At 56.5% G+C, this 27981-nt stretch overlaps 1 protein-coding gene across 1 annotated transcript; it reads right to left on the bottom strand.

Annotated features, from left to right (window-relative positions):
* Positions 1–22: 22 nt before the first annotated feature.
* On the bottom strand, positions 23–27981 carry E2F2 (E2F transcription factor 2). Its single transcript, XM_044998151.1, has 7 exons — positions 26877–27981; positions 12380–12485; positions 11540–11759; positions 10158–10316; positions 9128–9242; positions 5837–5993; positions 23–5123 (listed from the first exon to the last, which is right to left on the bottom strand). Exons 1-7 carry the CDS (start codon positions 27165–27167, stop codon positions 4909–4911), a joined length of 1263 nt encoding a protein of 420 aa, XP_044854086.1. The 5' UTR covers positions 27168–27981; the 3' UTR covers positions 23–4908.

Raw genomic sequence — 27981 nt, 5'->3', positions numbered from 1 at the left:
TCAAAAGACAAAACATTTTTATTCATTTCTTTTTGCTCACAAACCTTCAAGTGCCGTAAGTTTACAAAAGAAAACACATTCACGCCCACAACACCGCCACGCTGGACTTCAGGAGAACCACCCCAGGAATGATTTAAATACACTCACTTAAAATACATATAGAAGTGTAAAAAGGTGGCTCCCCGTTATAAATACAGTGCAATAATTCTGTACAATTTTACAAGGTTAAGACGAAAGCCAGCGGCACACCCAGAGTGAGTATCCTTTGAAGGATTTCATATGCAATTCACAAAAGAGATTTGAAGATTCAAGACGGCCTCCCAGGTACTTCGCTTAGGGCTTGTCTGTGTGGGGAAATGGACCAGAGTAGCTATCCCAGGACAGCACTAGGGCTTTAAATTCAGATCCTTGCTTACTCCAAAATAGCTTCCCCATGTAGACATGCTCTTTCTGAGCATGCTCTGTTAAGACTCAAAACAAGACTGAGCTGCAAAGTACAGATCTGAGATTTTTGGCCTAGACTCATCTCCAGTTAAAAGCCTCACCTGGAAAGCCAGGTCAAGCCAGCAACCGGCATGAGAATTGTTCCACAACAGACAGGATTCCAAACCCAAATCATTAACTTAATGTTTAACTCTATAGAAAGCAGGTAGCGATCCACCGGTCTCAGCCCAGAGACACTTCAGGTTTATGTACAAAGCAAGTTCAGGATCAGACTTTAAAAAACCAAAACAGAAACAAAATACCCCTGACTATTTCAAAAAGAGCTTATTCTCAACTGGTACAGAAACACCCCTCTCAGGTAGATTTCAACAGGCTGCTCTGCCGTGAAAGTGAACTATTTTCCAGTGATGGCTTTTAGTCATCAGATTTGCTCCTTGGGCACATGTCTACGCTAAGAGTGCTTCACGGCAAACTAGCATAACCATACGAGCAAAGGGTTCCTGAAGTGGACGCAGCTACACTGGCAAAGCCGTGCTTTGCACTGGAATTGTGACATCACGCCGCCCTGAGTGAAACTATACCTGTAAAAGAGAAACTTCGCTAGTCTCCCTGCTTCTACGTTCGAGGCTTCTAGTGGCAAAGCCAGGCCAGCAGAAACACTTCGCATAGACCGGACCGGAGTCTTGTCTCTTCCATTCGGGCTTTGTCGAGAGGATTTAGCAATGGGTTTTAGCTAGCTCATTCTACCCTTAACTCTGCCCACTTAGCACATGCTAAAATACAGCTGGCCTTGTCTAGAGTATTGGGAGCTGGTCGCTGGCTGGAGCCAATTTACATCACCGCTGTCAGTTCAACCCACGCAAGACCTTGTGACCCAGGTCGGATCTGACCACTCTTCACTCCTATTTGCCCTGCTCCCAGTGCTGCTGTGAGAGGGGGAAGCTGGATTCTAGTTTTCCTTGGGCATCAGAGCGGACGCCCCCAATTCAGCAGCACTGCCTGCAAATTCCTCTTGACAACAGGCCAACTGCCACCAGCTTCCATTGATACTAGCACATCCCACCCCAGCCTCCAGCAAGGATGAGCGCCTGGTGCTGCTACACCAATTGCTAGCCACAGGCGGCTGGAATTGGGGCAATACCCCCCCCCTCGCTGCAGACAAGGCAGCTCAGTGACCCCCGTACAAACCCACAGGACAACGGGGTGGCATGGGCCTCACCTGGCCAGCAGAACCTCTCTTGCTGGGGAGGACGTGCAAGGAGAGAACCCAGGTGGACTCTCCAAAGCCAGGGGGAGTTTGCAGTTCAAACAGCCGTATCTTTACTCGCCCACGGAGCACGTTCGAGACGCAGCCATGCCGCTTCCAATGCTGGTTTGACTGTCACTTTTACAGCAGGGTTGGACTTGGATTATTCAGCAGGGGAGATCCCCACAGCACGTGGTTGCATTAGGAAAACCGACTGTTTTCCCCATCTCCAGTTCTAGAGAACATACGAATGCTGCTCAGTCTCCTCTTCACAGATGCTCCCTGAATAACCAGGGCTACAGACCCCCTGCCAGAGCGACAGTGGCCTTTCGTTTAGGCACACAACGAATGAGCCAGCCCACCCTTTCTCCGTCTCAAGCACAGCCACCCCCGGCTCGTCACACCTCGTTTTGGGGAATTCCCACTTTTGCGCACTCCCCTAGACGGGGACACTAGATGTGGGAGCACCAAGGCAGAGCTGGTAAGAAAGGCGATCAGCCGAATCCAGCGTCGGACCACGAGAAGGACTGTAGGCGGACACCTACCTTCCACCCCTAACGCCCAAACACACACGAAAAGGGGCAAATTAACAAAATCAAAACCTTTCCCCCAGCAGAGTTTTCACCCCCCAAAAAGGGAGACGAAGCAGAGACTCCACGAGGTCCATTACGGACGTAGCTATTGCTACTGGTTTTACGTGGAAGGTGCTGCCCATCGCCGTAGTATCTGGGCAGCATTAAACCCCTTTGCTAGATAAAAAGCCAACAAAAAAGTGTTTAATTTTAACATTAGTGGGACATTTTGGCTACAATACCTCAGACTCCAGTCCTGCAAGGAGAGCCACATGGGTAGATGTGAACGGGACTCTACCTACCCAGCATCCAATGCAGGCTCCGTCTGGCATTCTCCCCGCGCGGGGATAAGCTGCATTCAAGGAGAGGTTAAGACAATGTGCTTGTTTCCATTTTTAAGACAGAATTTAATGGGATGGCACTTGACATAATTCCCCACCCGTTAACCAACAGCTATTCTGCAAATATTGAAAACCTGGAAATCCAAAGAAGCCTTTCTGGAGGAGGGTGGGGTGAATTTTGGACAGAGTGAAATAAAAAGCTACTTCTCCCCTCTGGAATTTTGCACACAAAAAAAATATATTGACAATGGAATCTGTGGCTAACAAGGTTGCTACATGGCAGAGCCACATTTTCAGAGGTATTTAGGTCCCTAAAAATGCAGAGAAGCACCTTGCCACATTTTGAAAATCTTACTATGAGTAAAAATAAAGTCAGATTAGATCAACATTTCTGAACTCTGGAAGCTCAGGTTTGCCACCCAAATCCACACTTTTAGGCACCTACGAGTGGCTTGATTTTCACTTCAAAGCGGGAGCAGTGCATGCTCAACATCTGAAAACAAACAAACAAACAAAATCAAGCCACTATTAGCTGCATAAATATTCATTTAGGCGCACAGCGCTAGGCACCTAAGTTTGACAATTTTCACACTACGTGCCCGACTAGCAGATTTAAGTTTAAATTACAGCGAAAATGTGTACGTTTCACAGTGCGCAGACAATTGGTCTCTGATTGGCTGAAGCGTGACATGCGCCAAGCCCATCAGAAAGCAGCAAGTCAGTAAGCAACCAGCACCGCGACATTGGTGACCCAGAGTGATCTGCAAGCCATTGGCACCCCCTGGAAACCAAGCGCCATTTCGTTGCAGCGGGCTGTGGATAATGGTCCAGATCTCACCACTAAGACCCTGTCCCTCAGAGGATCCCAAAGCACGACATAGAAGTGGGTATTAATCCCACCTCACAGGAAGCACAGGAAGTTAACGGCTTGGTTTTCACAAGGCACGGTGCACTCAGAGCTCTCTTACACTACCTTGGCCATCCCAGATTTAATCTGCTCTGTTCCCAGAATCTACCGTGGAAGGAGAAGGGGGGGCAGTTAGTCTCCCTAGGGGACCCCGCCCAGCCTGTGGCACTTGGGGCTTCTCCCACTCGACGAGACAGATCCCATGCTAACCTAACAATGAATTTAGAGAAGGGCTGATCCAGTCAGGAAGGATCTGGGGTAACCCTGGACTCGGGGGCTCGCATGGGAACAACAGCCCATTTACTGGATACAGGTGACGCTCACAGCAGGTCACTTGGCACCAGTCTAGATGGAGCAGATCCAAGTGACCCACTGACAGCGAAGGCAGCGAGTCATTTCAGTGAGGGGATGGAGGGGAGGGTCAGTCGAAGGGGAGGGAGGAGATGCAGTTGGAATCTCTCCCATCACAGGGGAGCGGACGGGTCTCACCACACCCTCCACCCCGGACTTGCCTTGTTTCAAGTTTCGTTACAAGATGTCAGAGCAGGTCCCTGGTAAGTTCCCCCTAGAGGCCATGGCCCTAAGGAGAGACTCTCAGCTGACTGGTCACATCAAAAGCCACCTGCCGGCTGCAAGGACAAACCAGGTTTCACTCGGCGTTTCTGGGTTGGCTCAGACCCCGTACGCTCCAAGCAAAACATTCAGGGAGGGGGAAGCAAGACCCACCTGGGTCAGATCCAAAGAGGGCGCCCGGGTCTTGCAGAGCAAAACAGACAAGTGTCTCGCAGCTGTGCTGCCGTCACAGATCCCTACGGGCCCCCCGAGCAGCTGCGGGAGCTTCAGGATTTCTTCATTCACACACGCACACGTGCCCACCCCTGCCCAGACTCCAGGGAACGGGATCTCCTGCCCTGCCACGCAAATCCCCTGGCGGAGCACAGAGCGTTCCACTCCCCCTCCGCTCCCCAGACACAGCCGCCCTGCGTGTTCCGCAGACGGGTCACCTCGGGGGCGGGATGCGAAGATTCACTCTCCATGACAGAGTCCCAGTCTCCCGGGGGCTCCTTGCCCGGCCCCAGCATCCCTGGACAGGCCAGGAACATGTTACCGGCATGCGTGGGGGGCGGGGAAGAGATAAACGGGCGAAGGTGCTTCATTCCTGCAGCGGGTTGACTGCTACGCTGGCCCCAGCTGCGCCGAAGAGCGGAGGAGGAACTGTGGAGACCACGCACGGGTGGGGCGGAGCGGGAGGAAGTCCTGCCCCACAGGAGGTCTCCACGCCCCTGCTCTGGTGGCCGGGAGGGCAGGGGCTCGGAGTCCACACTTCAAGTCAAAGCCCCGGACTCCAGCAAGGCCGTTAGCACCGTAGCGGGGAGGGAGAGGGGCCCCCTCGCCGGCTCAGTTCTTCAGCAGGTCGCCAAGGTCATAGGCCTCGAAGAGGTCGCTCACCCCCTCGCCCCCCTCCAGCCCCCACAGGTAGTCGTCCTGATCAAGGGGCGGGGAGAAGCTGACGAAGGGGGCGGGGTCACCGTAGGGCAGCTGGTCCTCCGTCTGCTGCAGCAGGTGATGGGGGATGTCCAGGAGCCCGTCCTCCACCTCCAGCAGGGGCTCGGCTGGGGAAACCGGAGAGACGGAAGGGAGAGCTTGGAACGAGCTTGGGGGAGCTAGGTACGTGCGGCTGCCCCGGCGCAGCAGAGCCCCCGGCGCCCCCTCGCACCATGGGCCAGGTGCCCCACGAGCCCCCCATTCACCAGCGGCATGGGAGGAGCCTGGTGAGGGCAGGCAGCGGGTAGGATTCTGCCACCAGGCCCTATCAATGCCCCTGAAACCCAGCTCATCATCATCTTCAGGTGTTCCAGTCCTGGGATCCTCACCCCACTCACAGCTCTGCCAATGCCCCTCCACCCTAACCTGCAGCCCCCCTGCTATTCTAGCCCTGGGATCCCCACCCACAGCTCTGCCAATGCCCCTCCACCCCATCCCGCAGCCCCCCTGCTATTCCAGCCCCGAGCCCCCAGCCATACCCCACCCTGCTTTGCTAATGCCCCCCACTCCCAGTCTGTGCAACTGGCAAAGGGCGGGCCAGGGTTCCAGGAAGCCAGACGGGAAGCAGGGCCTTGCCAAAGGCCGCTTGGCAATTAGCAGACCTGGCGGCTTGGAGGGGTGGATCTTGGCGCAGAGCCCGAGGCAGGGGCGGGTACGGCAGCCACCCGGGCGAGGGTTCAGTGGCCGCCACGAAAGAGAAAGTTAAACCCGACAGCATCAGCCTGGGAGGAGGAGAGGCCAGGCCTGGCCAGAGATCCCTGCAGCCCCAGCCGGGCGTTACCTTTCCCTGGGGACGGGTCGGTGCCCTCGCTGCTGTCCTGGAGGGAAGGGGTGGGGAAGCTGCTCTCCTTGGCAGGGCTGTCCTCCAGGATCTCCTCGGGGCACAGGTACACCTCGATGGGGCCATTGGTGCTCTTCAGGTGGAGCTGCACGTTCTCCTGCCCGGAGAGGGGAGGCGTCAGCGGGATCCATCACACAGGGGGTCCCCTCTCCCACCCCTCCCTGCACAGAGCCGGCAGCTTGGCCAGCAGAAGGGGCTTCCCAGCTCCCCTGCAGCACCTTGCCCTCAAGGGCAGGTGGAGGAGAAGCAGGGACAAGTGCATGGGAAACCGAGCTCCCAGCCCCATCCCGTGAGCCCTAAAGTCACCTCAGGACGGGAGGCAGCGATAAAGTTTCTGGACTCCTTAAATGACTGCTTCTTGGAGCAGCTAGTCCTGGAACCCACCACAGGAGAGGCAATTCTTGATTTAGTCCTAAGTGGAGCCCAGGATCAAATCCAGGAGGTGAATACAACTGGACCGCTTGGTAATAGTGACCATAATATAATTAAATTTAACATCCCTGTGGCGGGGAAAACACCACAGCAGCCCAACACGGTAGCACTTAATTTCAGAAAGGGGGACTACAGAAAAATGAGGAGGTTAGTTAAACAGAAATTAAAAGGTACAGGGCCAAAAGTGAAATCCCTGCAAGTTGCATGGAAACTTTTTAAAGACACCATAATAGAGGCGCTACTTAAACGTATCCCCCAAATTAAAAAAACATAGTAAGAGAACCACAGAAGAGCCACCGTGGCTAAACGACAAAGTAAAAGAAGCAGTGAGAGGCAAAAAAGCATCCTTTAAAACGTGGAAGATAAACCCTAGTGAGAAAATAGAAAGGAGCATAAACTCTGGCAAATGAAGTGTAAAAATACAATTAGGAAGGCCAAAAAATAATTTAAAGAACAGTTAGCCAAAGACTCAAAAAGTAATAGCAAATCTTTTTAAATACATCAGAAGCAGGAAGCTGCTAAACAACCAGCGGGGTCACTGGACGATCGAGATGCTAGAGGAGCACTCAAGGATGATAAGGCCATTGCGGAGAAACTAAATGAATTCTTTGCATTGGTCTTCACGGCTGAGGACGCGAGGGAGATTCCCAAACCTAAGCCATTCTTTTTAGGTGACAAATCTGAGGAGCTGTCCCAGATTGAGGTGTCATTAGAGGTGGTTTTGGAATAAACTGATCAACTAAACAGTAATAACCAGGACCAGATGGGATTCACCCAAGGAACTCAAATGTGAAATTGCAGAACTACTAACTGTAGTCTGTGACCTATCATTTAAATCAGCTTCTGTACCAGATGACTGGAGGATAGCTAATGTGATGCCAATTTTTAAAAAGGGCTCCAGAGGTGATCCTGGCAATTACAGGCCAGTAAACCTGACTTCAGTACCAGGCAAACTGGTTGAAACTATAGTACAGAATAAAATTGTCAGACACATAGATGAACATAATTTGTTGGGGAAGAGTCATCATGGTTTTTGTAAAGGGAAAAATCAAGCTCACCAATCTACTAGAATTCTTTGAGGGGGTCAACAAGTATGAGGACAAGGAGGATCCCGTGGATATAGTGTACTTACATTTTCAGAAAGCCTTTCACAAGGTCCCTCACCAAAAGCTCTTAAACAAGGTAAGCTGTCATGGGATAGCTCAGTGGTTTGAGTATTGGCCTGCTAAACCTAGGGTTGTGAGTTCAATCCTTGAGGGGGCCATTTTGGGATCTGGGGATTGGTCCTGCTTTGAGCAGGGGGTTGGACTAGATGACCTCCTGAGGTCCCTTCCAACTCTGATATTCTATGATAACAGGGAAGGTCCTCTCATGGATCGGTAACTGGTTAAAAGATAGGAACCAAAGGGTAGGAATAAATGGTCTTTTTCAGAATGGAGAGAGGTAAATAGTGGTGTCCCCCAGGGGTCTGTTCTGCGACCAGTCCTATTCCACATATAGGATTCATAAACGATCTGGAAAAAGGGGTAAACAGTGAGGTGGCAAAATTTGCAGATGATACAAAACTACTCAAGATAGTTAAGTCCCAGGCAGACCGTGAAGAGTTACAAAAGGATCTCTCAAAACTGGGTGATTGGGCAACAAAATGGCAAATGAAATTCAATGTTGATAAATGCAAAGTGATGCACATTGGAAAACATGATCCTAACTATATACATATAAAATAATAGGGTCTAAATTAGCTGTTACCACTCGAGAGAGATATCTTGGAGTCATGTAGATAGTTCTCTGAAAACATCATATTACCTCTATATAAATCCATGGTACACCCACATCTTGAATACTATGTGCAGATGTGGTCGCCCCATCTCAAAAAAGATCTATTGGACTTGGAAAAGGTTCAGAAAAGGGCAACAAAAATGATTAGGGGTATGGAACGGCTTCCGTATGAGGAGAGATTAATAAGACTGGGACTTTTCAGCTTGGAAAAGAGACGACTAAGGGGGGATATGATAGAGGTCTATAAAATCATGACTGATGTGGAGAAAGTAGATAAGGAAGTGTTATTTACTCCTTCTCATAGCACAAGAATTAGCGGTAACCCAATGAAATTAATAGGCAGCAGGTTACAAACAAACCAAAGGACGTATTTCTTCACACAGCGCACAGTCAACCTGTTGAACTCTTTGCCAGAGGATGTTTTGAAGGCCAAGACTATAACAGGATTCAAAAAAGAACTAGATACATTCCTGGAGGGCAGGTCCATCAGTGGCTGTTAGCCAGGATGGGCAGAGACGGTGTCCCTAGCCTCTGTTTGCCAGAAGCTGGGAGTGGATGACAGGGGATGGATCACTTGATAACCTGTTCTGTTCATTCCCTCTGGGGCACCTGGCATTGGCCACTGTCGGAAGACAGGATACTGGGCTAGATGGACCTTTGGTCTGACCCAGTCTGGCCGCTCTTATGTTCTCCCTGACAAGCAGCCACTTCTAGCCCCTCTGGGCACCTATGCTAAGGGGCAGCTGAGCCAAGGCTAAGTGGTCCTGGGACTAAGGCACCGGGGTAGGACTCAGGAGATCTGGAGTCAACTCCCAGACACTGATTTCCTGTGTGATCTCAGGGAAGTTGCTGTATCTCGCTGGGCCTCAGTTTCCCCATCTGTAAAATAGGGATAGTTGCCCTTCCTATCTAGGCTCCTCTAGTCTCACACAACGGGGTACGGAGCTCAGCTGGGGTCTCTGCTGCGGGCCAGGAGGGCGGGTTTTCCCTGCACGCAGAGCCCTCCTCCGGCGCACTCACCTCATTGAGGTCCGGCACCTCCAGCTTGGTTTCTGGGGGGGCCTTGACCGCTATCACCGTCTGCTCCTGGAAGTTGCTGATGGCGCGGATGTCCTGGTAGGTGACATATGCTAACGTGGGGGGTGGAATTAAGGAAATACCAACCACAGACAATCTTCTCAGCCCACAAATGACAACAGAGTCAGTTCTCTGCAGACCTCATGTGCCGGACCCTCCCCAGCTCCCTCCAAAACCAGGCGGGTTCCCAGCCCAGCCCATGAAGGGATCCTCCTTGCCAAGCACAGATTAGAAACCTCTTCTCCCATCCTGGGAGGGACACAAGACTACATGCCTCTCCCCACGATGAGGCCTTGACCACCACGCTCACCACTTCCACCGCCCCCCGAGGGCAGGCGGTAAGGCATTGTGGCGTATGGAGCTGAACACTCCTGCCCGAGTGCACAGGCTGGTGCCAGGCCATCATCCCATGGCTCCAAGAATGCCACTGGCCCCCAGTTTGTTACTGAGCCAACCCCAGAGTCCTGGGCCTGGGAGGACTGGCACGTGGCCATCTCCACGTCTGCTCTGTCCCGCCAAGGGCAGCACAGCTGGGAAAGGCCCTGGATAAGACAGCTGCTGGAGGCAAAGCTTTCTTGGCTGCAGAACCCAAGCCGTGGGGCTCGCTGGCAGAGGAGCGGAGACGGAATCCAAGCCAAACTGTGCTCAGACAGGAAGGCAAGACCCACCGGGAGCAGGCACTTTCCCCAGACTGCTCTGAAACAGAGCTCACATGCTGACCTGTCAAAACTAAGCCCCTACCAGGGGTGGGGGTGCAGCTTTATCTACAATGAGGCAGGAGTTCAGCCCAAGTCTTTTCCCCAGATTGGGCTGCTCCTCGGCTCCTCCCTCCAGGCTGCTCAGCCCTCACCCTAGATCCTCCCTCAGACCCAATATCCCTCTGAAGGTCATTTTCAGACTGGATTGGCTCATTATGCAGAGACACCCCGCAACCCCCTTTCTCCATAACCCTTTGCCTCCCCATGAAGGATATCTCTGGTTGGTCTCGTCCTCTGTCAGGTGCTTCAGCTGGAGGGTGCAGTCCTGGATGCGCTCGTCCAACGTTCTCTCGGTCTTGGCCAGCTCCACCAGCTCTTGGCGCAGGGACTGCTGCTTCACCGTCACAGAGGTATCCTCGAAAATTCCTGTGCCCCTGGGAAGGCAAGCAGAGCCGGCCACTGAGGATCAGTGGAAAGCAGCGCACTGCGGGGGGAGGGCGAGAGCATCCCCCGCCTCAGCAGGGACAGCACAAGGTCTCCAGCATGTCGCTTTCACAAGACATGCAGCTGCAAGCGCTCTGCGAAGCAGCATCGTAAATACATGCAGCTAAACGGCTCTGTGAAAGGAAACAAGCAGGGCTAGAGATCGGCCTGAAAGCAGAGCCCCCCGAGCCAGGATTTTAGAACCGTTCAAAGACAGAGCCACACTGGCAGGAGCTTGGGCCGGTCTCTGCAAACTGGATTCGGTGACAGCTGCTTCCAACTGTGTTCATTCCATCGTAAAATAACCTGGCACATGTACCCCACTCGCTGCCAGCAAGGCTGGGAACATAGGAATCTCCATTGGATGAGATCCCGTACTCCTGCCAGCTCACCACACGTCTCTGACAACAGCCAGCAGCTGACGCAGCAGTGCATGGGCAAGAATCCTGCAGTGGACAATTAGAGTGGCCTGCCACAGGGGAAGCGTCCCCTAACCCCAGGAAGCCGGTGCTTTGCTTGTGCCCTGAAGCATCAGGGTTTGTAACAGCCAGTGACCTTGGATTCTGCTTTTGAATCCTGCTGAGTATGATCTTGTGGTGGGGAGTTCCACAGGTTACCTTATGGATCATATAAAAGTATTCACTGTATCCTCCTTTGTGGTAGTGTGTGTGGGGAAGGGGGGTGGTAAGTGAGGCGAGAACAAGACCCTTGTGCTTAATGTGTGATACGAGTCCAAACTCTGCCCTGTCCTACTGTCTGTTCCAGGCTGGGGTGGGAGCAGGGCTGACACGCTATTTCAGGACTGTTCAGTCCTGGGATCAAGTCACATCACTGGAAGAGCTACGTTCTGGTCTCGCCTACGGTGCTGGGTTTAAACTCAGTTCTCGTGGAGGCCCTTCCCATCCAGACTCACGGGCCAAACCGTGTTAGAAACCAGCTGAGTTGGGGCCATGTTTGACCTTGGATCTTAACTCAGGCTCCTTCCTGCGCTGGCTTGGGGACAAAGACCCAGATCCCTCCAAGCCCCTAGAATAGACACAGGGAAGGTCACTCCACTCCCAGACAAGAATCTGCACTTGAACAAACAAAGCCCTTCAGAGCTGCCGGTCCCAGCATAGCCGGTCCCAGCCCCAGATCTCCGACCCCTCTGTCTCCTCCGCACAGAGCCCCTTACATCCACTGGATGTTGTTCTTGGATTTCTTCCGGATGAGCTGAATTCCCTCCAGCACGTTGGTGATGTCGTAGATCCGGCGCTTCTGCACCTCCAGCACCTCGGCCGCCCGGTTCAGGTCCAGCACCCCGTCCTCCGACTCGCTCAGCAGGTGGATGAACTTCTTGGTCAGCAGCCCCAGGGAGGTGTCGTACCGCGTCTTCTCCCCGGGCGACTTGGGGGCTGTCGTGGGCGGGGAGAGAGGAGACGGGTCAGGTGGGCTGAGCCGGGGAGAGGAGCTGAGAAAAGTCACAATGGCGCCCAGAGAACAGGCCAGGCTGATTCAACAGCTGCTGGCTAGAGGCACGCAGGGCCCCACCCACGGGTGAGAGCAGCCTGCAATGGGTTTCAACAGCCTAGCGCAGGGGGGGCTGGTCCCTCCCCTTTAGCTCAAGCAGCGGAGGCTCATGCTTGCAGTGCTGATGGGCCCGGGTTCAAACCCCACGGCGGGTCCCAGCAGGGTCAGTTACAGGTGCTCCTATACCTATGGCAGCACTAAGCTGGGTGGGGGCATACTGGAAGCAGATGCTCATGGATGCCTGTTCGCTCCAGGCCTGTCCTTCCCCACAGGAGGATGGCACGGACTGGTCCTAACTACGACACACACTCGGCTGCCTGAAGGCCACATGGCAGCCCCATCCCTGTGTGGAATATCCCAGCGCTTTCCTGGGGCGCTTTCCTAGGGACAAACGTCTCCAGGACCCAGCTGCTCCGGACAGAAGAGCCGTGGGGCAATGCAGGTCCTTTGCATGGGAGCCCCCCATCTCCCCTCCCTCACATCCCGCCAGCTCAGCACCACTTACTCCTGGGGCTGGGGATTCGAGTGACTGTCCTGCCCTTCCCCTTGGGCGTCCGGAACTCTGCGATGCCCGGCTGGCCGGTCCCTTCCAGATCCAGCTTCCTTTTGGCCTGATGGGCAGGAGAGAGAATCCCACAGTTAGCTCAACAGGAGCACCAAACTGTGCCCTCTGGAGACCCACACAGCACCCACGACCAAGGCCCAGCGTCGTCTCATCTATCCCCCCTTTGATCACACTGGTCCCTTCTGGCCTTGGAACCCAGGGCTGTGAGTGCTCTGGGGCAGGGAGCCTTGGTACAATGAGGCCCTGAGCTTGGCTGGCGCTACAGTGAGGCAAATAAATGAAACCGGAACCAGAACTCGGGCCTGGTCGACAGCCGGGGTTTGCCGCAGCCCTGGGTGCCCAGCGCTTGTGTCGGCCTCTAGCGTATGGAGCCTGGCTCCACGCAGGTGGAAGCTGCACCTGTGCAAATCACAGCTTGGAGCAGGGCTGTCCTGGCTACATCAGGGGGTTGCATCAGTGCAGCAGCACCGGGGGGGCGAGGCTCAAATCTCCAGGGAGCAGTTACCCCACCGGGTCAGATCCCTGCAGCTCCCTTCCCCCTCCCACCAGGAACCCCATCATGGCCCAGCCTCTCTGCAGAGGGCAATTTGAGCCACAGGGGCCTGATTCAGCCAGGTCCTTGGCACCGGCGACCGGGATACGGGGAGCTACCTTTGAGGCCAGATTGGTAGGGACATTAAGCCAGTTGCCAGTGCGGAAGCCTGGGCGGGGGCACATGTACCTTGGAAGGAGACAGGCCAACCTTCCTTCACCCCCAGAGCGGGGGCTGATTAGAACAGATCCGTTCAACACAACAGGATCCAGCCCCAGGTTGGGATAGCCCCAGGAATAGGAGTCCGGGTTGTATTTTAATGCTTTCTGGCAATGCCAGCCCAGCCTCCCCCCCGGATCCCCCGCTTAACCCAACACACGCAGTAAGCAGCCTCCAGCCCTGGGGTGATGGCACCAGCAGGGGGAGCTGTGCTGAGCCAGCCACCACCCCCACCGCCCCCCATGAACCAGGAGCTCATCACCAGGCTCCGAGCTGGGCAAAGCCTGGCGCTTTGGGGCACAAACCCAGCACCCGCAGCCCTCTGGGAGTTACCATGGACGGCTGCTCCGCGGCCTACGGGGCATTCGCTGCTGGGTCACAGCCCCACACGCTGAAGCCCAGGCGTCCATGTCACCGAGCCTCCATCAGGCCGGGGCTGAGGGGCCGCGTGCCCTGATCTGAGCCCGCCCGCTGCTCCGTGCCCAGAGGCCTTTCCCGGGCGCCGAGCGCGCTATCAGAGAGCCCAGCCACAGGAAAGCGCTTGTGTGACACGTGTCCGGTTACAACAGCGGATTCTGGGAACCGGCTGCAGCTCAGCCCCGGGTGGGGGCAGAGGGGCTCGGCAGGGGGCATCGCCCTGTCCCACAAGGAGCGTGGGGGCCCGCCCTGAACCCTTTCAGTTGCACAACAGAAGGAGCGAGCGACCCCCGGCGGGTTGGGAAGGGGAAGCAGCACGTGGCAAGGCCGGGCGGCCGGCTCCCGGCAGCTGCCAGATCGCTTCCTGCCCACTTCCTGAGCGGCACTGGAGGCTGGCTCGGGCGCTGCCTGCCATTCCCACAAGTGCTTCCCTTTTGGCACCGGCTCCTCCAGACCCTTGGAGCTGTATTGCCGGGCACCGCACCAAGCCAGAAAGGAGGAAGATGGGGAGAGCTCCCTCACGCTGATGCCCAGAGAGCAGCTGGCACAGTCCCACCCAGGGAAGGCCAGGGCCGGGCTAGCACTTGCCAGGATACGGACACCATGCAATCAAGGTGGCAGGGAGCGTTCGTGGGCAGGGCTCCCGGGCTGCCAGCTGGCGAGGGGACCGGACGCTGTGATCCGCCATCCACACCTTCATCCCCTGCTGGCGGGTCCCTGCGAGGACGCTACAACACACCCAGCGCACTGAAGCTAGAGGTCGACAGGAGCACGTCAAACTAGCCCTCCAGCGACTCCACCAGCTCCCCATTCATTGCCAGGCCTGGTCCGCAGAGAGACAGCCCCTCACCATCCATGAGCCCCTGTGCTAGCCAAGGGCAACCCAACCGGGAGAGCCCCGCTGTGTCTCTTGGGCCTTCCAGCCCCACGCTGTGAAACGCCTTGCCTGAGATCACACCAACGCTGCTCAGTCATAGCTGGAACCACACACCAGCTCCGCTCCCACCAGGAATGGCCGCAGAGGAGTGCAAGAAGCACGAGACAGACAACATGGGATAGCTCAGTGGTTTGAGCATTGGCCTGCTAAACCCAGGGTTGTGAGGTCAATCCTTGAGGGGGGCCATTTAGGGATCTGGGGCAAAAAAAATAGTTGGGGATTGGTCCTGCTTTGAGCAGTGGGTTGGACTAGATACCTCCTGAGATTCTATAACACCCTACCCCATCACCCCCCAAAACGCACTCCTCTCTCAGTGATCACACACACCTGCAATAGGTGAAATCCCGGCTTTGAGCAAAGCTCTGCTGGCTCCTTTATTCTCTAGGAGCTATTTGCTCCCAGAGCAGCATCTTCCAAACACGGTGCATCGTTTCCCCTCCCCCAAAGCTCTAGAGAGAGAAACAACTCGAGACGGACCAAGCAAGGGCTCTTGGGGTCAGGATCGTGACTAGCCTTAGGCTCCGGGGTAGGTGTCGAAGCTGGGTGTGGGTCGGACCATGCTGACATCAGCCGTCAGAGAAACGTCCCTGGCTCATCTGAGCCGGCACACAAGGCTCCGTTCAAGTTTTGGATCAGCAACGAAAATATCCAGTGGCAAGTTCTGATCAGGGAATTGGTAGCCAAGCCCTGCCGGAAACGCTGAAGGTTCAGCCCAGCTCAGAGAGATGCCGAGGGAGAGCGAAGTGAAGCCGCGCCGGAGAGAGCTTTGTCGAGACAAGATCCGAGAGGTGACGGCAGGGAGGCTGCTCCAGAAGGCAGGAGCTGCAGAGGAGAAGGCTCTTGAACCAGCAGGGGCAAGACAGGGTGCCGGGCTCATGAAGGAGGCAGGCGCCAGACAAGGGGAGGAAACAGAGATGAGTAGAGGGAGGAACGGCACATGAAGTCTGCTGGATCGAGCCCACACTGGGGAAGGGCCCAATCCCCAGACACAGCAATTGAGCGGTTAACGGAACCGTAGCACGGGAGTGTTGGAGCAGCCGCTCAGAAAGCCATGGGAAGAGGGAGCCCCCAGAATCAGAGCAGCTGGCAGCCATCCTCACCCTGTGAATGCCCATCCCCTCTTTTCTGCACGAGCTGCTCTCAGGCCAGTCGGTTCTACCTCGGTCCCTGCACCGCTCTTCATGCCTCTAGCAGCTAAGCGCCTTCTAGTCATGCATTAAGCAACATAACATCAGTGACGGGTGGTTCACCCTCTCCCTGGGGAGGGCTGCACGGGGAGCGTTCTTGCCGGCCTGTCTTTTTTTGGGGCAGGACGGGGGGAAGCTGTTCTACGTCCATGCGGCTCGGCCATGATATCAGAGAAAGCAGGTCAAAGAAATGGGTCCAGCCCTTGGCGTGGAAGGCAGGGTGGTCTGGGACGCTCCTTCGGGCGATGCTTCGGCAGCCTCACCCCGACCCCCGGGCCAGCGCTACCCACAGAAGGCCCTGGCAGCCGAATGGTTAAACCCAAGCACATGGGAAACACCTGCCAGAGTAATAATACCACAAGCACATCTGCTGCGCCAGGCTGCCCCCCATTTAGGCCCGGAAACCAGAGACATCAGTGGGGGCTGGGGGGGGGGGGGATCTTCTTGGTTTCTCCCCCTCCCCTCTGCCCACAGGCGTCTGTTGGCAACAAATTAGCTAGAGAGGGCCAGCAACAGGTGGCTGTGACTGTGCATGGCTGGCGTGGCCAGGCAGGGAGCGGCTCGCAGCAGCCCCCTGTGCTGATGCACCAGAGGTCAGCGAGGAGGATCTGGGGAGCCGGCCTGGTGCTGACTTTTCACTGGGACCCCCCCGCGGCTCCCGCACCCCAAGATGCCTCCTTAAAATCCATCACCACTGCAGAGCTACCAACGCACTGATGGCATCACGGTCCCCTGTGATAGGCCACGGGCCACACCCTCCCCCAGGCCACCCCACAGCGCCCTCCTCTGGGCGTTCGGCTGCACAGTGCAGAAGAGGCTTGGGAATTAGGATGCTGCTCCACAGCCGGTTTCCAAGTTATATGGGGAGGGACCCATGCCAGGAACTCTCAAGGTGAAGAAAGGGCTAAATTCCCTATCTCCCTGTCTAGACACTCTTCCCCTGTGCTAAGGATACCGGCTGGGACGCTGCCTCGCCCCTACCCCCAAGAAAGGGAGAGCAAAGGTGGTTCTGGGACCAGCCTGGTTGACTGGGAAGGGGAAAGCACAGGGTACATTCAGATGGTAACCCCCAGCTCGTACCTTGCACGGCTCATCAATAGATCTCAAAGCACTTTACAAAGGAGAGCAGTATCACTAGCACCATTTTACAGATGGGGAAACTGAGGCACGGAGCAGGGAAAAGTGACGTGCCCAAGGTCACCCCGCAGGCCAGTGGCAAAGCTGGAAATAGACCCAAGGACTCTCAAATCCCAGTCTGGGGTCCTAGCCACTCAGCCACACTGCAAAGAGGCTCCCAGATGAGATGTGATGGGAGCAGCAGCTCAGAATCCGCTTCTGTGCCTACCCAACGCCATTGGGGGGTGCTGTGCTGCCGGAAGGGGGCCCATCCTTTGGCTGAGGCACTGGGTACCAGCAAAGATCCTCTGGCCGGGGGCCCTGCCCAAATCCACATTCCAGGAACGATGTTCCCCCTCCTTAGCCCCTCTCCCTGCATTCTGCTGCCTGACCAGCCCTGCTACACGGCTGTCACATTCCACCCCAGAAGTGGCTGCATTTCAGCGCCGGGTGAAGCCCTCCCCGGCGGACCCTGCAACGCACAGAGCATTTGGGGGTCCGCCAGTCCGAGGGTGCGACTGAACTGGGAGATAAGAGCTGGGCTGGGAGCTATCGCCCAGCTCCTGAAAGGCTTCGAAAGGCAGGCGCTCCAGTCCAGGAAGAACAGGGGCAGATGCTTTTCTCTGCTAGTGAGCAAGTCCCCAGGTCTCCGGGTCAAGCGTGCACCCCACCCACCCTGCCATGCCGAGAGCCAGCATGCGGGGAGCGCTGCTTCTTTCCGAATGGCAGGGAAAGGGACAGACGAGGCGGATCTGCAGTCCCACATTTGGAGGCAGGCGATCAGGGCACACGGGGGTTTACATGCCTTCCATTCGGCATGGGGGGGATTCACACCCTCCCTGGCAACCCTTGCGTCGGGGTCGGAGGGCGACAGCCATCCCCTGCCTTTCCCAGGCCGAGCGCGTGGTAACGGAGGGATGCTTGAGAGGCCCCGGGGTTGTGGAGATGGCGGGAAAGGACAAAGGAAAGCCCAGGGCAGATCTCCTGCCAGCTGCTGGCCTGGCCCGGCGCTGGCACAGTCTCCCCTCCCCAGCAGGGGCTGGATTAGCCGCACAGCAGCTGGCCAGCCCAGCCGCAGGGCAGAGCTCAGACTCCTACCCAGCCACGGCACAGAGGGTGGGGAGCAGCGAGGCTGGGGCTCCGGGGTGGGGGCAGCAGCAGCAGGGTGGACACTGGAAGAGTCAAAGAGAGAAAAGTCCAAGGGCCCCGTTGTGCCCTGTAGGACTCCAGCCCCCATCTGCCCCAGACACTGCGTCTGCTCAGCAGCCTGGCTTCCAGGCCACAGGAATTTGGGAGGAGAAGGGGGCTGGAGAGGATGCCTGGGGAAATTCTCTCAACCCACCCCTGTATTTCTGCTGAGGGGCATTTAATAATTATAAGACCCAGCTCTTCTCTAGATCTCCAAGTGCTTTACCAAAGGAGGGCAGCGCCACTCTCCCCCATTTTACAGATGGGGAAACTGAGGCACTGGTTGATGCCGTGACTTGCCCAAGGTTATCTAGCAGGCCAGTGGCAGAGCTGGGGAAAGACGCCAGGTCCCATGAATCCCAGTCCAGTGCTCTAGGCACTAGGCCACACTGCTCTGAAGAGAAGCCAGCGTAGGAAGCCTGCATCCTCCAACTCCTCTCAGCCCGGCTGCTCCTTGCCAGCTTCAATGGGGGGGCGGGAGCATCATTACAAGCCCCAGAGCCCCACGCAGCTGAGGGAGGGGAGCGTCACAGCCTGGCAGGAAGCGGCTAGAAGGATGGGATGCAGGTGGATGGGCACCTGCCACACCTGGGCCCACAAGCAAGAGGAGGGTAGGAGACGGGGAAACCCCTCTAAAGGCAGCTTCTGCACCCCCTGCAGCCCTGGCGCCTTTGCCCTTTATTTCCGGGGGCGCTTGGTCTCAGCAGCACGGGGCTGGGCTCGCCAGGCCCGTCTGGGCAGCTCCGAGGCCTGCCCTCACCCCACACCCTCGCACCGCAGGGCGTGGGAACCCTGCGTCTGGGCTATCACAGAGTCCCACCGCCCGCAGCTCCAGAGCACACACCCTCTACGCACACACCGGGGAGGGAACGCTGGCAGCCAGCCTGGGCATGACGGGGAAGACCAACTCGCCTCTTCCAATCCCTCCCCTGCCCCCCCGCTTCCTGGAAATCCAGGGAGGGCTCCCCCTGCACCCTTCCACCCCACCCCCGTGGAGGGGTCAGCAGAGGCATTCACCGGAAAAGCCACCTCCAGTGGCCTTGCTCTGCTCTTTCCTCCAGGGGAAAAGCAGCAGCTGCACCTGGGCGAATGATGGAGGCGAGAGAGAGAGAGCAGCAATGAAATGAAAGCCAAGCCAAATACACCTGCACCGGAGGTGAGATGCGGGTTCAGACCCTCCCTGCCCAGGGAGCAAGGGCTAGAGGGGACGAAACCAGCCCACTCGGGAGGGGCCATCGGAACCGCCAGAGCAGGACAGACAGCAGCAGCACTGCCAGGCCCGCGGGGCATCCAGCTGTGACCCAAGAGGAAGGATCGTGGTAGCAGCAGGGTGACAATAACTGAGGGCTGGCGAAAGGCCCCAGCTGGGCAGCCCTGGAGGCTGCGGCACAAGATCACAAGGTGCTGCCCGGTCTCTGCTTTGGCCTGGGCTATGCAGTTTCTTGGCCCACCTGGGGTCTGCTCAGACAAGGCAGGCTCTGCCCGTTGTGGGTGGGGCACGGCTGATGCGCTGGGTGTTGATCAGCTCGGACGCTGGCCTGACAGGTACCGTGAACCTCCCTCCGCGCTGGGGGAAAGATCCACGACTGGTGTGTCTGGCCCACAGAAGAGTTTCCTCCCAGACTCCACTCCTGGGGCAGCAACTGACCAGCAATCAGCTGCATGCAAGAGTGACTCGAACTCGCTGCTCCGTCCTGGCTCCAGCTGCCAAGGATCCTGCCTTCGACGCTCTGCTCCAGCAGGGTGGGGAAGGGGGTTTAGGGGCAGCGGAAGCTTGCCCAGAATTCTAACATCTGCGGCAGCCCCAGGTAAAGAGGATCAGCTGACAAATCTGGGCTAGCACGGCACGGTCGGGATTTCCCATTCCCCGAGACGCACACCCACACCCCGTGCTCATTCACCACAACTCTCCAGCCATCACACGCGCTCCTCTGGCCCCGCCCGTGAGTCATGCTGGAAGAGAAACCAGAGCCTTTCCTGGAGCAGTGCCCGGGAGCCCGGCGCCACTCACCCCCAGCCATGTTTAAAGCCCTCAGAGCAAAACCAGCCTTACGCTCCCCGCCCCGCCAAGGGGCGAAGCTTGGCTCAAGCCCAAGGGATGGAGCCCCAGTGGCCCGGGCTTAAAAATCCTCCCTCCAGGCAACAAGGGGGAAAAAAATTCCCAGCTGAACATTCAAACCCCTGCCCCCAAGGACATCCCAACCCCATTGCACAGTCAGAAGCCCAGTTCCGTGCCCCACCGCGGAGCCTGGCTCCAGGGGCCAGGCAAGAAGGGGGGTCGCCCCCACCCCCCATCAAATTAGCTGAACACGATAGAAAAGCCCCATTAGGACACAGGCCAACAAGTCTGAAGCCACGTTAGCCGGCCAAGCGAACACCGATGCCAACCCCTCCCTTAAAGAGCAGGCGGCCAAAGCCCCAGTGAGAGACTGTGACCCACCTAACCCTAACCCCAACCCCAACCCCAGCACAGGGCTGCAGTGTCCTGGGCTGGGGAGATCCTGGTCTTTAGAGCCCGGCACCCATCAGCATCAGCCGCAGGACGCAGCCAGTGCAACGTAAGATTAAAGGCGGCCCAAGTAGAGGGGTCTTTAGCAGGTGGCCCCAAGCCCAGGGAGGCTGGAAGGGAGGGAACACAGCCCTGTGCTGGCTTTACCCTTTATATAAGCCCCGTTTAGGCAAATCCCTCCTGACCTCTGATCTTGACTTTGCAAAGAGGATCTGCAAAGCGAGATCAGACCACTGCTTTTCTGGTCTGGTCTCCCAAGTCCACCAGTGACAGATCCCACAGAGCAGGACAGGACTGCCTCCCCCCTCCCCCCCGGACTGTATGTGTCTTGCTGGATATTGAGTGGGGAGGAAGTCGACCTTCCGGAGCCCTCCAGCCATCAATTTACACCTTGAAACACGAGACTGCATTATCCTTCTCTTGGGGCCTGCACAGCTGTAGGATTCCTGCCTATCGGACATGCCGACCACCCTAAAAATCCTGCCGCAATACTTGATTTCAAGGCCTCCTCCTGAAGCAGTGAGTTCCACAAGTTGGCTGCGTGTAGTATCGCCTTGTATCTCAGGTGACATACAAGTCTGAGACACACTGGCCCGTTAGCACCCATCCTGCAGGGCTGTACCAACCCGCCAGAGTCCCCGATGGGACCCTAACAGGTTCAGTCATGGAAGTAAAGCCAATGGGGGGAGAACCTCCTTCCCCCACCACCCCCAGTTCAGCTTATGGAGTCATGGCCATAATATCACACGCTGGCCAAGCAATACACACACTAGCCATACCCAGCAGCCTGGCAAACAGAAGCAGCTCTTTGCAAGGCACCGAGCTCAGCAAAGCTGGAGACGTGACTGCAGCACACGCAAGAGACTCTCCATCTCCCCACACAACAGCCCGTCTCCCGCACCCGGAGGATCTCAAAGCACGTTATGAACTTTACAGAATTAAGCATTTTAAAGATGGGAAAAACCGAGGACTAGATCAAGGAGATTTGCCCTAGGTCACAAAGCCGGGAACAGTACCCGGCGATCCCTAGACTACCTGTAATTAATTTACAAGCCTTCCACATTGTCCCTGAGTAGCCCCTTCTGTTACAAGACCCAGGAAGCAACCAGACCAGCACTTCAAACAGGCACCTCTCCCCACACGACCTGCCTCGTAGGTATTTACAGGTGTGGCACTTAACAGGTCACGTTCCAATCCCTTGGCCAATTGGAGAAAGCACGAGCAACCTTATAGGAGGAAATCCATAGGGTTGTGCACCTACCCACCACCGTGCACGCTCATCCCGCCAATCGCCCTTTGTACAAAGAACAAAGTTGGTCAGGCATTTCAAATTCAAATCCAAACAGCTTCTCCTATGGACTCTGCACTCCCAGGCTTCTGAATCAGCCGTCTCAAGACTAGCCTGGGACAAGCCACTAGATTCGGGGAGCCACAGAGAAGAGTCAAGACGAGAATTTTAATAGGCAGAAGGGAAGCTACACTGCAATTCCTTTGAGGTCAATGCTTCCAAACCTACAAGAATCCCATTCTGATCGCACACAGGTCTGGAAGGACACGTGAAACAAGGATGATGAGGGGGAAAAAAAAGCTGTGAAACAAACATGCAGAGAGGCACAGATGCATTTGTTTAAAGAATACGTCCTGACCTCCTTCAAGAGTCTTTGTGCTGAACAGGAATCAAACTCATCCTAAAAATCTCTGAATCCGCTTGCCTACCTCCATCTTGGAGTTCAAAGGCAGATTGTTGCACGGAGTCATACACCACATGCTCTCATCAAACTCCTGTAAGGGAGGGAGGTGCTACACACGGGTGACGGAGGCAGAGAGAGACTAAAGCAGGGGTGGGCAAACTTTCTGGCCCGAGGGCCACATCAGGGTTGCGCAACTGTATGGAGGGCCGGGTAGGGAAGGCTGTGCCTCCCCAAACAGCCTGGCTCCCACCCCCTCCTACTTCCTGCCCCCTGATCGCCCCCCTCAGAACTCCCGACCCATCCAACCCCAACCCTGCTCCTTATCCCCTGACAGCCCCCTCCCAGGACCTCCGCTCCCTATCTAACCCCCCTGCTCCCTGACTGCCCCAATCCATATCCACCCCCCGCTCCCTGACAGCCCCCCCCCAGGACTCCCACCCCCAATCCAACTGCCCTCTGCTCCTCATCCCCTGACCACCCCCTCCTGGGACCCCCCACCCCCAACTGCCCCCCCACCTCCTTATCCAACCCCCCCTGCTCCCTATCCATGACTACCCTCCTGACCCCTAGCCACATCCCTGCCCCGACAGGCCCCCCAGGACTCCCAACCCTCCCTGTTCCCCATCCCCTGACCGCTGCCCCAGAACCCTCCACTCTCTTAGCCAACCCCGCGCCCCCCTCCCGGTCCTCACCAGCAGCAGGAGCTCACAGCCGCGATACCCGGCCAGAGCCAGCTGTGCTCCCCACGCTACCCAGAGGGAGCGGCGGCCTGCGTGGCTGCGGAGCAGGGGCCGGGGCCTAGGCTCCTTGGCCAGGAGCTCAGGGGCCGAGCAGGACGGTCCCGCAGGCCGGATATGGCCCGTGGGCCGTAGTTTGCCCACATCTGGACTAAAGGAAAGTCGACACTTCGAGCTGGGGGTGAGGTCCCCAGCTCAAGGAGGGATACCCGCGCCAGCTCTGATCAAGCTAGTGTGCTAAAAACGTAGCGTAGCAGCCGGAAGGGCTGGCGGCTCGGAGTATGCGCCAGCGTCTTGGACAGGATCACACCCTGGGCAGCTCGCTGCTTGCACTGCTGCAGCTACGCTGTTCGTAGTGCACAGGCTCCAGCAGGGTTAGCGTGGGAACCACCCCATTCCTTGAGTGATATGCCCAGAGGGACACAGGGAACCAGGGCCAAGTCAGAGACTGAACCAAAGTCTCCGAACTTGCAGGCTAGCATCATACCCACTGGACCAGCCCTCCTCCTCTTCCTGCCGCCAAGAGACAAAATCCAAGCGCCGGCTGCCCTGCACGGCACCCTCAGGTTTGGCCGGAAACGTGATGAGCTTGCACGTGGGAGACCCAGGCAGGATTCCCCCGGGGACTGGTAGAGGGGACTAGATCCTGGTCTTGCGAAAGGGGACGTTTTAGCGAGGACCCCGTCAGCAGGATGGAGCCCGCGGAATTGACATGGCAGCAAGGAACGAGAAGGCAGGCGGGGGGGATTCTGCACCGATTGGCCAGGCAGCCTGATGCCCCGGAGGCAAATGCCCCTTTTGGAGATGCTCATGGGTCAGTGTGAGGGAGAAAGCCCGTGAAGGCCTTTTTTCCTCCTCCTGCTTCTACAGCCAGGAGACACCCCCTTCCCCAGGCCAGATGGCTGCACTGCAAGGCCGGGACCCGAAGGAAGGGGGGGAATTAAAGCATGGAAAAAACAGCAGAAGGGGGGAAGCAAGAGACCCCTGGGAACAGTGGGGTCCCACCGAGGGGGAGGGGAATTATTGCACAAGGGATGCAGAGCGTGAAACCCTCCTGCTCTGCTTAGATTTCCACGCAGATTGTCCACCCACCAGTTCATTGCCTAGTGTTCCTGTTCTACAATAGAGGTGTTAACCATTAGAAAGCCAGCACCTTCCACGGTGCCACACAAAGGACTCCTTGGGAGGCTGCCTACAGGGCAGGGGGTGGGGAGAGGGCACTAACAGTCTCTCTTAGACCATTCCAGGGCCCAATCTCTCTCTTTCATAGCACTGTGACCTCACTGCAAGGCTGATTAGCCAGGGATGTCCTGTGACGTTTCGATGGGTTCCAAGCATGCTTTGATTAACAGGAGGCACTGTAGTCCAGTGGTCAGAGCAGCCAGTCAGCCTGTAAGGGGGGGTCACTTCCCACCTCTGCCACCGACTCACAACATGACCTAGGCCAAGTCACTTACCCTCTCTGTACCCCGGCTCCAGTCCCTCTGTGACAGATGGGCAACAGCCCAGGGCTTACATGACTATTGTGGGTCTTCATCACCGGGAGTTGGTAAAGAGCTTTAAAATCCTCAGGTGAACGGGGGGCAGAGGGGGGTTCTGGAAGGAAAATTTGTTCTTTAGGCCACTGTCATACACGCAGTTTGGTGCGGATAGACCCTGCACCTGCATGGAGCCCTGTTGACCCACACATAGGTTTCAGGATCAGGCCCTTAGCAGGGGGGCTGTAAAACCACCTCTGCGAAGGTTACGCTCTGCCTTCAGCCCGGGGAAGGGTTTTAGCAGCCTGGGTCTCTCTCGCTGCACATAACAGCCCTCGAAGCTACACCAGGCATCGGGGGAGACACTTCACGTTAAGCTCTGTGGTTGAATATAAACGCAGCCAGACGCAGACAGCGATGGCGTCGAGACGGGTGGCACTGGAGCCCGCTGGGGCCTGCAGGCACGTGGGCTGTGCAGAGAACGGCTCCTGAGCCAGATCAGCACCCGCTGCCCGAGCGGAGCAGGAAGGTTATGGATCCAGTGGAGAAAGGGAAACCAAGAGACACGCTCACGGGCTGCCTTCAGAGAGGAACGTGGCAGAGCCCGCACCTGTCAGGAGGCATCAGCAGCCACAGGGGAAGCTGCAGCAGCCCGAGGTTCTCCCCAGCCTTCGGGAGAACACAGACAGGCAGCGAGAGAAGGAATCGCTCCCCGGCCTGCCTCGGGAGCCGCAGTTACACGCCAGCCCTCTCTGCCCATTAGCACAGCTGGCAAAGGCCTGCCACAGACGCTCGGCAGGGGCCTGCCGAAGGGGAGGCAAAGCTGGTGAAAACTGCCTGCCCTACCCAGCGTCTGAGCTCTGCTTTCAGAGCCTGGGGAGCACGGCTCCCAGAGGAAGTGAATAATTCACCAGCAAGGCCAGGATCCTACAGCCACTCAACGCCCTTGACTCTTCCCAGGTCAGCCAGGACCAAAGACACTCGGCGCCTCTAGGATCTGGCCCTGAGCAATGGCAGCGCGTCCTCCAGAGCTTTCCCTACTTCTGGTTAACAGTGCAATCCACGCCTCCCCGTGATGGCAGGGCTGTCATACAGAGCTCCACTCATCACAGGGGGCACGAGCACTTTAAATTCCTACAGGCCATACCGCATCAGACCAGTGGTCCATAGTCCAATATCCTGACTCTGACAGAGGCCAATATCACATGCTTCAAAAGAGCAAACCGTAACCCCTTTCCTCCACCACATCCCCCCCATGATGGAGAAGTAAGACGAGTCTCTAGGCCTTGTTTATACATCCCCATGTGACTCGCGGAGGCAGTGTGGTCAAGTGAGGACTTGGGTTCTAGTCCCAGCTTTGCTGACGGTGCAACTTCAAACAGGTCGCATCACCACTCCGTGCCTCAGTTTCTCTCTGTGAAATGGGTATAATAATATTTCTCCCACACACACACTCTTAAAAAACGCTTTAAGATCTATAGGTGAAGAACAGTAGTTACTAAGGTTGGATTTGCCCTTTAGACTGATTTTGACCCTAGCACAGCAGTAGCAGGGCACCAGCAAACTCAGCCATTCCTCCCGCCATGTGTCTTTCTTGTCCAGTTAATGTCCAAATCCTTGCAGTCCCTCTCCTGCAGATTTCCTAGGCTGTCATATTTCAGGGCATCCCCGCTATTAATATGGAATCCTATTCAAATTCAGTCTCCCCCCACACACACAAAAAAGAAAGTTACACCCCACTACTGACTTCACCCCACTACAATCCTAGGCTGGGCTCTTGTCTCTGCAGAGTCCTGTTCAACTCAATGGAGTTCTGTACAGGGCTCCACCAGCCAGCCGCAGAACGAGGGCCCTGCCCCGAAGCGAGCTCACCTCCACTGAAGTCAATGGCAAGACACTCACTTGTGCCAGGGCTGATTTTGGGTCAGAGCCTAGGGAACAGATGGCAAAGAGCACTCTGCGGGAAGCCGTGGGATGTAGGATTCGTTTCCTTAATGCAAGGGATTTTCTACGGCCTCAGCTCTCGGGGCTGGAGTTTCTGATGGGCAGTAACAGCTCTTTGCAAGAACAGAAAAGAGGAAGAGGACAGCAGCTTTTCGTGGGGGGTAAACTGGAGCCGAAGGGAAGTTGAGAAACACACGAGCCACTGTGCTGGGACTTATGGTCTAGTACCAAGCCATGAACATTTTGCACATTAAAGACATCCCAATCCTCAGTACACTAGCTAGTGTTTGGTTTTAATAATGTCACCCATCACAGTGGCATCAGAGCACCTTGCCAGGAAGAGATTATTGACTCACACATTTCGCCTGGGTTCAGACTCTGCTACATCCAAGTGACACCAGGCCCAACACACAGCAGGTTTGACAAGGGCAGACAGACAGGGGGGGAAAAGCACAAGGGTGCACAGGGGTCAGACACTTTACCGGCAACCTTCCTGCAGAGGCAGATCGGATGGTTTTGATTTCGGGTCCATGAGGGGTAGCGTAGAGACAGCTGCCCCTGGATGCGGGGGCAGTAGCCACACTCTGAGGGTACAGCTTCGTGAAATAGCTGGCCGGGATGGAGCGCATCTGAGGGCTGCGGAGGCTGGAAGTCAGCAAGTCTGCAGAGCTCATCACGGGCATGGCTTTCTTTTGCTGCTGCTGCTGGGGGAGGCAGGCAATGGAGCAGCCCCCCCTTTCCGGGGCTGAAGACGCTCCCTTGACTCTCAGCATTGTTCAGCCATTTAAAGCAGGGCGTAGCATGCAGGATCAGTGAACGGCCCCCAGTTTCCAGCCTGAGGCTGTCTTGGGGGAAAAAATCAAGCCGGATTTTTTGCTATAATGCATTGGGGGAGGAAAAGACTAACGCAGCCCCAGAATAAAAAAAATGACTGTTTCCTTTCGCTCTCCTCACTCAGGAAGAAAGCTCCAGCCCCCTCCTTTCTTCGTGGAAGATCCTTTAGCTGACCGGCCCGAATTCGCAGCTGGCTGTTTCGATACAAACACACAATTCAAAGTTACTGGTTGTCTCCAGGGGACCGGGGCTTTGCGGCGCTCAAATGCCCGTTCACTGACCCAAGCCTCAGCCTGCAGCAGCTCGGTAACGTGCAGGTTATTGCAGGGGCTGGTGACTTTCAGCTCCCAGAGTGGGAATCGACTCCCACCCAAGCGCGTTGCATTTTTAAAAAGTGAATAATAAAATCGCCCCCCCTAAATCTCTGCTTTGGCTGCTCCTCCTCCCGAGGCCCCCAGCGCGGGGGGGTTGAGCAGCATCAAGCCAGGGGGAGCTGCGCCCCCCGCCCGGGCCCTGGATCCGCCCGAGGCCCCGCCACCGTCTCGCATGGAGCGGCTCCCCCTTGCAGAGCTGGTGGCCGCTGCTCGGCTGCCTCCCGGCGGGGCTGCAGCGAGATGGGGCCGGATTGGAGCGGGGGCGATGGCTGCGGAGCGGCCCCGGTTCTTTCTCTTTCCCTTTCTCCCGCGGCTCCGCTCGCTCCTCGGCTTTTTTTTTTTTTTTTTTTTTTTTTTAAGCGCCAAACTACGTGCCGCG

Source organism: Mauremys mutica, chromosome 23 (assembly GCF_020497125.1).
Source record: "Mauremys mutica isolate MM-2020 ecotype Southern chromosome 23, ASM2049712v1, whole genome shotgun sequence".
NCBI lineage: Eukaryota > Metazoa > Chordata > Testudines > Geoemydidae > Mauremys > Mauremys mutica.
Note: the sequence above shows the minus strand (reverse complement) of the source record. Positions and strands in the feature narration are given on the sequence as shown.

Bases quoted from the DNA above. Each gene is read 5' to 3' on its own strand.
- E2F2 (XM_044998151.1), bottom strand. From the start codon at position 27,167: ATGCTGAGAGTCAAGGGAGCGTCTTCAGCCCCGGAAAGGGGGGGCTGC. The intron at 12,486-26,876 runs GTAAAGTGTCTG...CCTGCCCATCAG, and splicing joins CCTCTGCAGGAAGGTTGCCG to GCCAAAAGGAAGCTGGATCT. The intron at 10,317-11,539 runs GTAAGGGGCTCT...TTGCCTTCCCAG, and splicing joins AAGAACAACATCCAGTGGAT to GGGCACAGGAATTTTCGAGG.